This window comes from Vipera ursinii, assembly GCF_947247035.1.
Source record: "Vipera ursinii genome assembly, chromosome: 1".
Lineage (NCBI taxonomy): Eukaryota > Metazoa > Chordata > Lepidosauria > Squamata > Viperidae > Vipera > Vipera ursinii.
In genome coordinates this window covers 6,551,957-6,564,888 of record NC_139512.1, presented here as the reverse complement: position 1 = coordinate 6,564,888, position 12,932 = coordinate 6,551,957, and the positions used below count along the sequence as shown (strand labels likewise).

Below are 12,932 nucleotides of genomic sequence, written 5' to 3'. Positions count from 1 at the left end.
TCCTTAAAGAGATGGGAGTACCAGAACATCTTATTTGTCTCTTGAGAAACCTATATGCGGGCCAAGAAGCAACAGTGAGAACTGGACACGGAACCACTGATTGGTTCAAAATTGGGAAAGGAGTCTGGCAAGGCTGTATACGGTCACCTTGCCTATTTAACTTATATGCAGAGCACATCATGAGAAAGGCAGGGCCAGATGAATCAAAAGTTGGAATTAAGATTGCTGGAAGAAATATCAACAACCTAAGATATGCAGATGATACCACTCTAATGGCAGAAAGTGAAGAGGAACTGAAGAGTCTCTTGTTGCGAGTGAAGAAGGAGAGTGCAAAAGTTGGCTTGAAACGTAACATTAAGAAAACCAAGATCATGGCATACGGCCCTCTCAATTCCTGGCAAATAGATGGGGAGGAAATGGAGGTAGTGACAGATTTTATTTTCCTGGGCTCCAAGATCACTGCAGATGGGGACTGTAGTCAAGAAATTAAAAGACGCTTGCTCCTTGGGAGGAAAGCCATGGCAAATCTAGACAGCACACTAAAAAGCAGAGACATCACCCTGTCAACAAAAGTGCGTATAGTCAAGGCTATGGTCTTCCCAGTTGCAATGTATGGCAGTGAAAGTTGGACCATAAGAAAGGCTGAGCGCCAAAGAATTGAGGCCTTTGAACTATGGTGCTGGAGAAGACTCCTGCGAGTTCCTTGGACTGCAAGGCGATCAAACCGGTCAGTCCTAGAGGAGATCAACCCTGACTGCTCTTTAGAAGGCCAGATCCTGAAGCTAAAACTCAAATACTTTGGCCACCTAATGAGAAGGAAGGACTCACTGGAGAAGAGTCTAATGCTGGGAAAGATCGAGGGCAATAGAAGAAGGGGACGACAGAGAATGAGGTGGCTGGATGGAGTCACTGAAGCAGGAGGCGTGAGCTTAAATGGACTCCAGAAGATGGTAGAGGACAGGAAGGCCTGGAGGAACATTGTCCATAGGGTCGCGATGGGTCAGACACGACTTCGCAACTAACAACAACAAAATTATAGTATACTATAGTATTATAGTATAGTATATTATTATAGTATAGTATAATATAGTATATTATAGTATATCATAATATATTATAATATTAATTTTTTATGTTGCCCATCTTCCTTGTAAGATTCCTGCAAGACTCATGTCTAACAGTTTCTGCCATCCCATCTAAACTGCTCTGATTTGGGGATGTTCGCTGATTTGCAAGAAGCAGTGTTTTCATTTCCTTTGACATTTCAGCCCTGAGGTCTACAGACAGAGAAGCATTCATCACAGCCATAACCTTTCTTTTGCAACAGACGAGGGTGGCGGCCAAGCTATAATTGGGCAGATTATGTATATCGCATATGTATGTAGAGCCATGCTCAGGCTCTCAAGGTCAAGCTCTAGCTTTGCCTCTTAACTTCATTCTATTCAGAAGTAAAGAATTTTCTCTCCTGAGATTATGAAGCATCCTTGCCTATTAGAGCAAACAACATTGATTGGAAGTCAACGTACAGTAGCTGAGAACCATGAAGATTCACTACCTTTTACTGGATTTAGTTCAGTAGCATTGCACATGCATTAGGTCAGGGGTCCCCAACCCCCAGTCCGTGGAACAGTACCAGGCCGCAGCATGCCAGCAACCGGTCCGCACAAAAAAGCAAAGCCCCATCCACAGGATGCAGGCAGCACACAAACTCACACCTCATCCGGTCCATGGAAAAACCTCTCTCTACGTTACTGGTCCCTGGTGCCCAAAAGGTTGGGGACTGCTGCATTAGATTACAGGTTCAATCCTGGGCCCTTACCACTAAAAATAATTTTAAAAAATCAGATAGCAAGTGATGGGGAAGTCCTCATTTCTCCCCCAGAAAGCCATTATAAGTCAGAATATATCATGCTAGTGCTAAAGAAATGAATGGTTTCAACCAGCCTTTTATTCAGAATCATGAGGACTAGGATTTTGCTTTATTCTAAGGAGTAGAAACACAGCATCATTGCTGAACCTCCTCCCCCCCCCAACCCCCCAAAGGAAACAGAAGTGGAAAACTGCTGCCAGAGTTAAGCAAAACAGGGCTAGAATGAATAGGGCATGAAATGAACTTCCTCTTTACAAGTCAGACAACAAGGAGTTAAAAAAAACAATAACCAAGCACTTCTTTTTGCAGAGAAGAGATTTGCAAAGTTCTCCAGCTCTCTGGAGATTACAGATGTCTCAAGCTCCCCCCTGCCCTACACAACTGAAAGATAAATGGTCTATCTTTGCCCCCCCTTTTTTTTCATTTTCACAGATTTGACATCTAACCTCAGGGCTGCTGCAGAATTAGGAACTCAGAGGAATGTTGAAATGAGACTCACTGTCCCGTATTCCCCCACCCACCCCCCCTTAACATTTCATGCAGAGAATTCAAAATCAATCAGAATCCTTGTTAGAATCTTTCCCAAGCAGAAAACTCCCCCTTTTTGGTAAACCGACTGCAACTGACAGTTGCAGAAGACCGGGGGGGGGGGGGCTTTTCCTTCTATTCTGCTTAGCCCAGCAAGAAAAGTGGTACCCAAGTAAAGTGTCAAAGGATGCTCTCTAGGCATCCGACTTATTACATCAACTCCGGATCAGCCAACACTGCATTATCAAGGTGAAACCAAACACTGTAACTCTGCCTTGCACCAAAGAAGACTCACCGTTTCTCCTTGAGGTGGGGGGACAGGAGGTGTCCCGGGCCAAAAATCTCAGCCGGTGACTGAAGTTGAGATGACTGCAGAAGAGGCAATGCTGAAGGAACAGGGCAGAAGTAGGGGAGAGGAGAGAGAACAGAAATGAAATTTGCCGGTCTTAGTTTATGTGAGGAGGGTTTGCAGACTCCTTTCTTTCTTCTTTCTTTCTTTCTTTCTTTCTTTCTTTCTTTCTTTCTTTCTTTCTTTCTTTCTTTCTTTCTTCTTTCCTTTCTTTTCTTTTCTTTTTTAATTTAGCAGCATGATGCTGATAGCTTCTTTTCAGAGCCTTAATCAGCAAACTCCAAGAAGGAGGGAGGGAGGGAGGGAGGGAGGGAGAAAGAAAGAAACAGGGAAGGGGGGGAGAGAGAGAGAGAGCTCTGCTGCCTGGGAATGGGGAAAAAAATGAGCACAAAGTTGTACGGAAATGACCGAAGAGCAATAACTGCATTAGAGCAGCCTGCACAGACCAGCAGAAGGAAGGGTTTGGCACCAAAATGTGGGGGGATGTGGAAGGAGAACCTGCAAATCCTTTGGCTGGATTCCTGGACAGCTGTAAAGTAGGTCGGAAGCTAGGCAGAGGCAGGCCCCAAATCCTGGTTCCAGTTTTGGAGTTTGGATCCTCATCAGTACGGAAAGAGGCATCCTACGTTCTACGCAAGGCTGCTGAGTGGGAAAATCCAGGCTAATTTTGCCTTTTCCAGCCTCATTACAGGTAGTCCTCAACCTACGACCACAACAGAGCCTGAAATTTCTGTTGCTAACTGAGACAGCTGTTAAGTGAATTTTGCCCCATTTTACGACCTTTCTGGCGATATTTGTTAAAGCGAATCACTGCAGTTGTTAAGTTAGTAAGGCGGTTATTAAATGAATATTTGCACAAAAGGTGATGAAATGACCCCGGGACACTGCAACCGTCATAAATATGAGCCAGTTGCCCAAATCCGAATTTTGATCACAGGACCATGGGGATGCTGCAAGGGTTGTAAGTGTGAAAAACCGTCACAAGTCACTTTTTCAGTACATTGTCACTATGAACAGTCACTAAACGAATAGTTGTAAATAGAGGATTACCTGTACAGATAGCCCTCAATTTACAACCATTCCTTCAAAAGTTTAAATGACCGTTTGAAGTTACGATGGTGCTGAAGAATGTGACTCACAACTGGTCTTCACACTGATGACTACTGCAGCATTCCTGAGGTCACGTGATCCAAAATTTGGGCACTTGGCAACCTGCATGTACTTCCAAGGCTTGATTGGCCCTCCCAGCCAGCTTCCAACAAAGTCAAAGGGGGGAGCATGATTTGCTTAACAGCCATGTGATTCATTTAACTGTGGTGATTTGCTTAATAACCATAACAAAAAAGGTAGCAAGATTGCACAACTTACTTAGAGACTGCCTCGCTTAGCAAGGTCCCAGTGCTGGTCGTAAGTCGAGGACTACCTGTATTAAGAAGGGGGGGGGGCATATGTTCTAGGCAAGGCTGCTGGATGGGAGAATGTAGGATTGCAGCTTATGCTTGGGTGTGAGTGTGACCAAATAGGGGTGCCCAAAAGAGGCCCCTTTTTTTTAAATTATACAACGGACATCCACTTCCAGCATACAAGTTTCTGGTGACACACACGCACACACAAGTGACTGCAGCGCAATTGGGGGGTGATGTCGCATCAACAAAAGTGCAAAATACAGGTAGTCCTCAACTTACGACCACAATTGAGCACAAAATTTCTGTTGTTAAGGGAGGCCGTTTAAGTGAGTTTTGCCCCATTTTACGACTTTTCTTGCCACAGTTGTTAAGTGAATCACTGCAGTTGATAAGTTAATAACCAGCTTGGTGAATCTGACTTCCCCATTAACTTTGCTTGTCAGAAGGTCACAAAAAGTGATCACGTGGCCCTGGGACAGCGCAACTGTCATAAATATGAGCTGGTTGCCAAGCATCTGAATTTTGGCCACATGACCATGGGAGGCTAAAAAGGTTGTCACTATGGAAAATGGTCATAAGTCACATTTTTCAGGGCCATTGTAACTTTGAACTGTGACTAAATAAACTGTTATAAGTCAAGGACTACCCGTAAAGCAGGTGGGGATGAATTAATGCAGCACATTAGGCCTTATCTTTGTTGAATAATGGTTTGTTGCTAAGCAACCAGCTGACTTTATGTATCAGGCTATGTCATAAACTGGTTTGAAATTCATAACTGTTGCATTCTGTGCCTTGCAGATCTTGAAGAACTGTAGCCTACCAGGCATGTCAGTGGTGAAGAATGCTGGGCATTGTAGTCCCAACCACGATGCATATCAAAAATAATAGTAGTAATAATAATTTATTAGATTTGTACAGTATGCAGCCTGACTCCCTGACATCCAGCAACCTCAAAAATGTGTGGGGTATAGATCACCACCATTTTGATTTTTCTGACCCATTCCCACAGGCACTATAAGCCATAATTGGTGGCATTCAGTCAGCACTCTGACCATAAACCATGGTTTACAAGGCAAGCTATGGGTTCACATAACACGCAAAGCTGCACACTAGCAAATTCTACTAGCCTGTTATGTTAAACCAGTGTCAGTATCCCAAGAGCATCTTTCTATCATGGTCATTTAGCAATAAGAATTCAGCAGAACAGCCAACTCTCCAGGCAGTCTACCTGTGAATATTACTTCCTGGAATTGAATAACCAGGTAGGGGTGAAGGATGCAAATATCTCTAAGCCAGATATGTCAAACTCACGACGTCACGTGACGTCACGCAACGTATTGGGACGGTTTTGCCATTGCCGGTAATGGGGTGGGGCGCAGCTTCCAGATGACGTGTCCGGCCCGCAGGCTGGCAGTTTGACACCCCCGCTCTAAGCTGTAATAGTGTACAAGTAATCCTCAACCTATGACAGGTTGCTAAGCAATAGTTCAAAGCTGCCACAGAGTCCCCCCAAAAATACTTACAACCCGGTTCCAAAGTTCCAATGGCTGCCCCTCCCCCACAGTCACATGACCATATTTTGAGCATTTAGCAACTGGCAATGACCATGATTTATGATGTTTTTCTCCAAAACTGGCATTTACTTCTCCCATTGGCAAAAATGCCGCAGGTGAACAATAGATTTTCTTAATTACTGTGGCGTTCGCTCAACGACCACTGTAAAAAAAAAAAAAGTCGATGGTCTTGTCATGACCCACTTTTATGATACTCATGACCTATGAATATAAATAGGCAGGCTCCGTTACAGCTGTAAATTGAGGACTACCTGCACTTTTTCAGAAGCATCTACTGCATAATGGAAAACAGAATTTTTAGATGAGATTGATCTTTGGGCTTTGCAGAGGTCTAATATTATTGTTCTAGTAGCAAAAGAACAAAAGAGCCACAGGGGCGCAGTGGTTAGAATGCAGTATTGCAGGCTAATTCTGCCGATTGCCAGCAGTTCAATTCTCACTGGCTCAGGGTTGACTCAGCCTTCCATCCTTCTGAGGTTGGCAAAATGAGGACCCAGATTGTTGGGGGCAACATGCTGACTCTGTAAAACAGCCTAGATAGGGTTGTAAAGCACTGTGAAGCGATATACTGTATAAGTCTAAATGCTATTGCTATTGCTAAAAAAAACCTGCATGTGTTGGGGCAATTACCCAACTATATGGGATGCAAAAAATAGGGGAGGATTGTTGGTTTTCTGCCCAGCTTGGAGGTTTCCCAGAACAGGTGCTTGGCAGCTAGAAGAAACAGGACACTCACTAGAAGGTGAGCCAAAAACATACAATGCTCTGTACTTGATAAGTTTTTGTGAAGGTTAAAAGTCATTTTTTTAAAATTTTACATTTTTTTTAACCTGCCTTCATTATTTTTTAAAAAATAATATTATGTCCTCCTATTTTCCCCACAACAACCTTGTGAGGTTGATTGGCCTGAGAGTGGGAAGAACTAGCCCAGGGGTAGGCAACCTCGGCTCTTTTATGACTCCTGGACTTCAACTCCCAGAATTCCTGAGCCAGCATGGCTCAGCTTGGAAACCTCTCCCTTTCCCTTCAGCATGGCTGGCTCAGGAATTCTGGGAGTTGAAGTCCATGAGTCATAAAAGAGCCGAGGTTGCCTACCCCTGAACTAGCCCAAAGTCATCCAGCCAGCTTTCATGCCTAAGTGGGACTAGAACTCACAATCTCCTGGGTGACTGGTCCAAAGTCAACCAGCCAGCTTTCATGCCTAATTTAATTTAATTTAATTTATTAATATTTCTATACCACCCTTCTCCCGAAGGACTCAGGGTGGTGTACAGGGCAAGAATAAAACACAGAGTTACAAAAATTAAAAGGTAATTAAATACATGCCCATAAAAACAGTTGATACATTAATAAAAACCCCAATAAAATGATAGTAAAAACCCCACCAATCCCCCCTCAGGCCAGGCCGGCTTGTTCGAACAGGTATGTTTTCAGATCGCGGCGAAAGGAGCGAAGATCGGGCGCTGTCCGGAGCTCAACCGGTAACTGGTTCCATAGCTCCGGGGCGCCCACAGAGAAAGATCTCCCCCTGGGGGCCACCAATCTACATTCTCTGACCGGTGGCACCCTGAGGAGTCCCTCTCTGTGGGAACGCACAGGGCGGAGGGAGGTTGACGCCTAAGGTGGGACTAGAACTCATCATCTTTTGGTTTCTAGCCTGGTGCTTTAATTACTAGATCAAATGTTACCTTCCCATCAACGATTGGCACTGAATTGGTTTCCACATGGTATAAAGCTGTGGCTTGCTTGACTACTGTGAGGCAACTAAACTAAGTTGAGTCTCCATTCAGGTGGTCCTCATTTTATGACCGGTCGCTTAGCAACCATTTGAAACTCCAACAGCCTATCTGTGGGTACGTATGACCTGGACTTGAAGTTCCAACTGTTGGGCCCCCCCATGGTCACATGACCACATTTTGGTTGCTCGGTAACCAAGCCGCATTTATGGCTGTTTGCAGAGTCCCACAGTCATAGGAACAGATTTTTACCACCGTTTTGCCAAAAACTGGCATTTGCTTCCAGTTTTTTGGCAAAACCATCCAATGGCAAACCATGGATTTGCTTAACAATTACAATGCTCACTTAACAAATGCCACAAACAAGCTTATAAAATCAGGTTGGTCACATGATCACTTGACGATTGCCAAGAGTTATGACCACAATGGGCAGGCTTCATTAGAGTTGTAATTTGAGGATTACTTATATTGTGCTAAGAATATTCTTTTCATACCCCTTAATGCACGGGTGTCAAACTGCCGGTCCACAGGCCAGATGCATCATGGCGAAACTGCGCCCACCCCATTGCCGGCATTGGAAACGTTGTGTTACAAGTTTGACACCCCTGCCTTAATGCATTCACACAATGCATTAAGTCAAATCAACCAAACTTCCCAGGTTATCTTGTGGACCTAGCCAGTATGAATCTAGATAGCATCAGTCAGTTTGGCCAAGCGCAGACAAAAGACACAACAGGCAAGCTCTTTAAAAGTCATATATTAATCTGGTGTTTTTCTTTTCTTTATGACTCTGTAAACAGTGACTTCTTGGTGCTGTTCCAGGTCCCTGTTTCTGTGTTATGAACAAGTTCCTTTTGTTCACAAATTAGCACCCATCCTTTCCAGATGAAAAATAAGAAAATGGACACCAGGATAGCCAGCTTCTTCGAATTACATTCTCAAAGGCTTTCAAATCTCACTGGTTCTTCTATATTCTCACATCTCCTAGGAACCTCCCATCCCAAAATCTCAGCGTAGTTTTTAAAGACCTAAAACCACCATGCCTTTGTGTTAACTCTGTTCGCCACATCAAAAGGATCTGCTATAGACAAATGAACATTTTTGATTTCACCGTTTCAACTCAGCTTCAAGTGCATCACGCAAATGAGAAAAAAAAGGTTGGCTGAGGATGTATAAGAACCCCAGAATGGTTTGGACCACCCACCCCCAAGTTACTTAAAACTCTGTCAGAACTGGGCTTCTCCCCAGGAAGCACCTGTGTGTAACACCGTTGGATTTGAGCACAATATTTCCTTTTTTTTTTCACTGGTTCTTCTTGTCTTTGGACTGGGAAACCGGGCTACAGAAAAAGGCAGGTTTGTAGAGACAGCGGTAAGCTATGAGTTGTGGGCCCACCGCATAGGCTACATTGCATAGGACAACAAACCACCAATCTCTTTCTGGGATGCGGTACGGAAAAGGAGTGCGATGGTGAATAGAAGCAGCAGTGTGGGAAAACTGAGCCTGAAAAATGGAACAGACAGAAAAGATTTTGAGCAGGGGGTTGGACTAGAAGACCTCCAAAATCTCTTCCAACTCTGTTATTCTGGGGTGTTGGCTATTCCTCCTAGCTTACAGTGTTACTCTGGATGGAAACTAATCAAGCAGAGAAGCAACCTGGAATTAAGGAGAAACTTCCTAACAGTAAAGACAATTAACCAGTGGGACAGCTGGCCTTCAGTCGTTGTGGATGCTTCGTCATTACAGGATTTAAAGAAGAGACTGGACAGCTACTTGTCTGAAATGGTATAATGGTCTCCTGCTTGAGCAGGGGGCTGGACTAGAAGACCTCCAAGGTCCATCCCAGTTATATTCTGATTCTGGTCAGAAGGTCTTGTGGTAGGTCAGGTGTGGGTGTGTTCTAATTTTCAGCTTTGCTGATTGTATTTGTGCCTTTTTCTCTTCCATAGATAGGCAATAAAACATGACTTTTTGTGTGTCTTCAAACACACTGATGCTTAGGAGCACAAATATGCATCAGTCTCTTCTAAAAGGAATCATAATATCCTTTTATGTAGAGCAGTGTTTCTCAACCTTAGCAACCGTAAGAAGGGTGGACTTCATGCTGGCTACGGAATTCTGGGAGTTGAAGTCCACACTTCTTAAGATTGCAGAGGTGCAGAGTCACATCAGAAATGAATCTCTTTATTTTGGGCAGTCTCATTCAGGCATGTGTGCCAATTGGCAAATGCTTCAATAATTTCAGGAATAAATTTGGAAATTCTGCTGGCTAAACTGAAGTTAGAGGAGTGGAACACAGCAAAATGCAAATGCAAGAAAGAAATGCCACAGGGGAACTGATGCATTTTTCCTATATCTTCTTGGTACCCTCTTCAAAATTACTGATCTGGAAAGTACCAACCTGCATGGAAAAGTGTATTTCAGTGGCTGGCAAACTTTTCATAGACCAAAAAACAAACTACAAATCACCTTATTGTAATTTCAACAGTCCAAGGTCCCTTGGACCTTGCCTGAAACACTTGAGATTTTAAGAAATCTAATGCCTTGTTGCCAAAATCTCTACAAAGTTTATTTTCTCCCCAAAATACAGGTAGTTCTCAACTTACAACTGCAACTGGGATGAGAATTCCCATTGCTAAACAAGATGGTTGCTAAGTGAGTCAGACCTGATTTTATGACTTTTTTTGTAAAGGTTGTTAAGCAAATCACTGCAGTTGTTAAGTGAAACATGCAGCAATTCAGCAAATTCAGCTTCCTCCATTGACTTTGCTTGTTGGAAGCCGGCTGGGAAGAGTCACAAATGGGGTCTGTATGTCCATGGGACATCTCAACCGTCATGCTTAGCAATGGAAATTCTGGTCCCAATTGTGTTTATATGTCAAGGACCACCTGTAGTGCTTCCTTCCAATGAAGTTTTGCCATATGACCTTTGTAAACATTTATAAACTGTCCAGTTACTGCACTATTCTAACCACTGCGCCGTGGTTAGAATGCACTATTGTAGGTTAATTCACTGTCCACTGCCAGGAGTTTGATTATGACCAGCTCAAGGCTGACTCAGCCTTCCATCCTTCCAAAGTCGGTTAAATGAGGACCCAGATTGTTGGGCAATAGGCTGACTCTGTAAACTGCTTAGAGAGGGCTGTAAAGCAATATGAAGCGGTAGATAAGTCTAAGTCCTATTGCTATTGCTATTCTTTGATGTTGCAATTCAAAGAGTATGACAGCTCTGAATATGAGGATCTCTCCTGGCCTGGAATTGGGCAGAATGCTGCAGGCTCTGTTACATACCTGTCCAATAGCACCAGCAAAAACCAAGGCCCAGTCCCCCATCCATGTGCATCCAGGAACGAGTAATCCATAGATGCAGATGCAGAAATATGGCAGGACATAAAATAGATACACCAACATCTACAAACAAGGATAGCGAGAAACATTAGATTCCAGCACAGATCAACAATAGAAGATTTCTTGAATGACATTGTCTATGGAGATTCTCAATCATCCAGGTCATGCGTGTCCCCAAAGTGCTTTTCCAAAAGGCAGCTGAACTGAAGAAGCTTCTTCGATGAGAGGCGAAATGTTTTCAAGCAAAAAAGAAAAAAAAAGAAAGTCCAGTTGCCTTTTGGAAAAGCACCTTTGCGACTTGAATGACAATCCTCCTGCAGTGAAATCTGGATCCAGAGGCAACCACATCAATCCAGATTTTATGAATGTGTTATGAAAAACACAGTTCTAACAGATGCTGTCATTGTAATGAAAGGAAGAGGAAGCAGTCAAAGGCTGCAGACCCCCAAATCAGAAGGGCATCAGATTAGGAGGAGTTTACAGAGTTATTCTGCAGGGAATTCCTCCCAGACAATTTGAATGCACCTGAACTTTGGGATAGGCCACTGGGTCTCGCAGGTACGGTTCTTGCTGATAAATGTAATCAAAGCAGGAATCAGCTCGGCAGTCCAGAACAACCTGTAATTGCAGAGAGAGACAAACATACTTACACTGTTTGTAAATCTATTTACTTCGCCCCTCCCCAAATTTTACTTTTCCAAAATGGGATGATTACTACTCTTGGCCCCATATTTCTTCTGTATCAGAACACTTTGCAAAATGCTTCATACAGCTTGACTTCTTTTAAGGGACAGAGATTCAAATGAGCCATGGATTAGAGCAGGGGTCCCCAACCTTGTCCACTTTATGACTTGTAGACTTCAACTCCCAGAATTCCACAGCCAGCCATTGAAGTTGAGTTGAAGTCCACACCCCTTAAAGTGGCCAAGGTCGAAAAACACTGATCTAGACCAGGGGTCTTCAAACTTGGCCCTTTTATGACTTCTGGACTTCAACTTCCAGAATTCCACTGCCAAGCACCCTGGCTGAGGAATTCTGGGAGTTGAAGTGCACAAGTCATAAAAGGGCCAAGTTTGAAGACCCCTGGTCTAGACAGACAGACAGACAGTTATCCTTACCAATCCTCGGAAGAGTGTGTAGACCACAGCCAAAAGGAGAAATCCTACCAATCAATTCTGGGAATTGAAGTCCACAAGTCATAAAGAGGACAAGGTTGGGGACCTCTGGATTAAAGTACAGATAGTCTTCATTTAGTGACTGCTTCATTTAATGACCATTGGCAATTACAAAGATGATGAAAAAGTAACTTTGTGACCAATCCTCACATTTACAACCTTTGCAGGTCTGCAAAGCAAAGCTGAGGTAAAATTATAAGCTCAGTCATGGTTTCATTTAGCACCCGCTTTGCTTATCAATCAAGTTGCTGGTCCCGGTTGTGGTTGCTTAACAAGGACTACCTACTTGACAACTGTCTGAAGTTACAAAGGATCGCCCCAAAGTTACTTACTACCCATCCTCATAGTTACAACTGTTGCACACACACCCAGTCATGTGGTTGCATTTCAGTCGCTTGGCAACCAGCTCTCGTTTATAACTGGTTGCAACATCCCACAGTCACGACCATGATTCTGGCAAAAAAACACAAACCCTCGCTTTCAGAAGGGATTCACTTAACAATTATATGATTCACTTAATAATCATAGTGGTTCACTTTGCAACCATCGTAAAACAGTTGCAAAATTGAGTCGAGTTAAGTGGTGATCCGCTTAACAGCCACAATGACTGTCCAGGCTCAGCTCTGGCCATTACGTGAGGACTGAATAGCTGAATTGGACATCTAGTTATGAGGCCACTGCCATACCTCCCAGTAGACATTTTGTGCAGGTAGTCCTTGACTCACAACAGTTCATTTAGTGACCATTCAGAATTACAACAGCACTGGAAAAAAATGACTTATGACCGTTTTTCACATTTACGACCACTGCAGCCACACCACGGTCATTGGATTTAAATTCAGACGCTTGGCAACTGATTCACATTTGTGACAATTGCAATATCCCAGTGTCATGTGACCACCTTTTGAGACCTTCTGACGAGCAAAATCAGTGGGGAAAGCCAAAT

The 12,932-nt window shown here is 43.5% G+C and overlaps 1 protein-coding gene across 1 annotated transcript in view; it reads right to left on the bottom strand.

Moving 5' to 3' along the window:
- Window positions 1-8,233: 8,233 nt before the first annotated feature.
- TM6SF2 (transmembrane 6 superfamily member 2) overlaps window positions 8,234-12,932 on the bottom strand; it is a gene marked incomplete at its 5' end in the record, with an annotated part of 29,634 nt that continues 24,935 nt past the window's right edge. Inside the window, 3 exons of the mRNA XM_083350327.1 lie at window positions 8,234-8,966; window positions 10,755-10,874; window positions 11,337-11,429. Of these exons, the coding sequence (XP_083206453.1) occupies window positions 8,766-8,966; window positions 10,755-10,874; window positions 11,337-11,429 (414 nt within the window). The 3' untranslated portion in view covers window positions 8,234-8,765. The remainder of the gene's footprint in view (window positions 8,967-10,754; window positions 10,875-11,336; window positions 11,430-12,932) is intronic.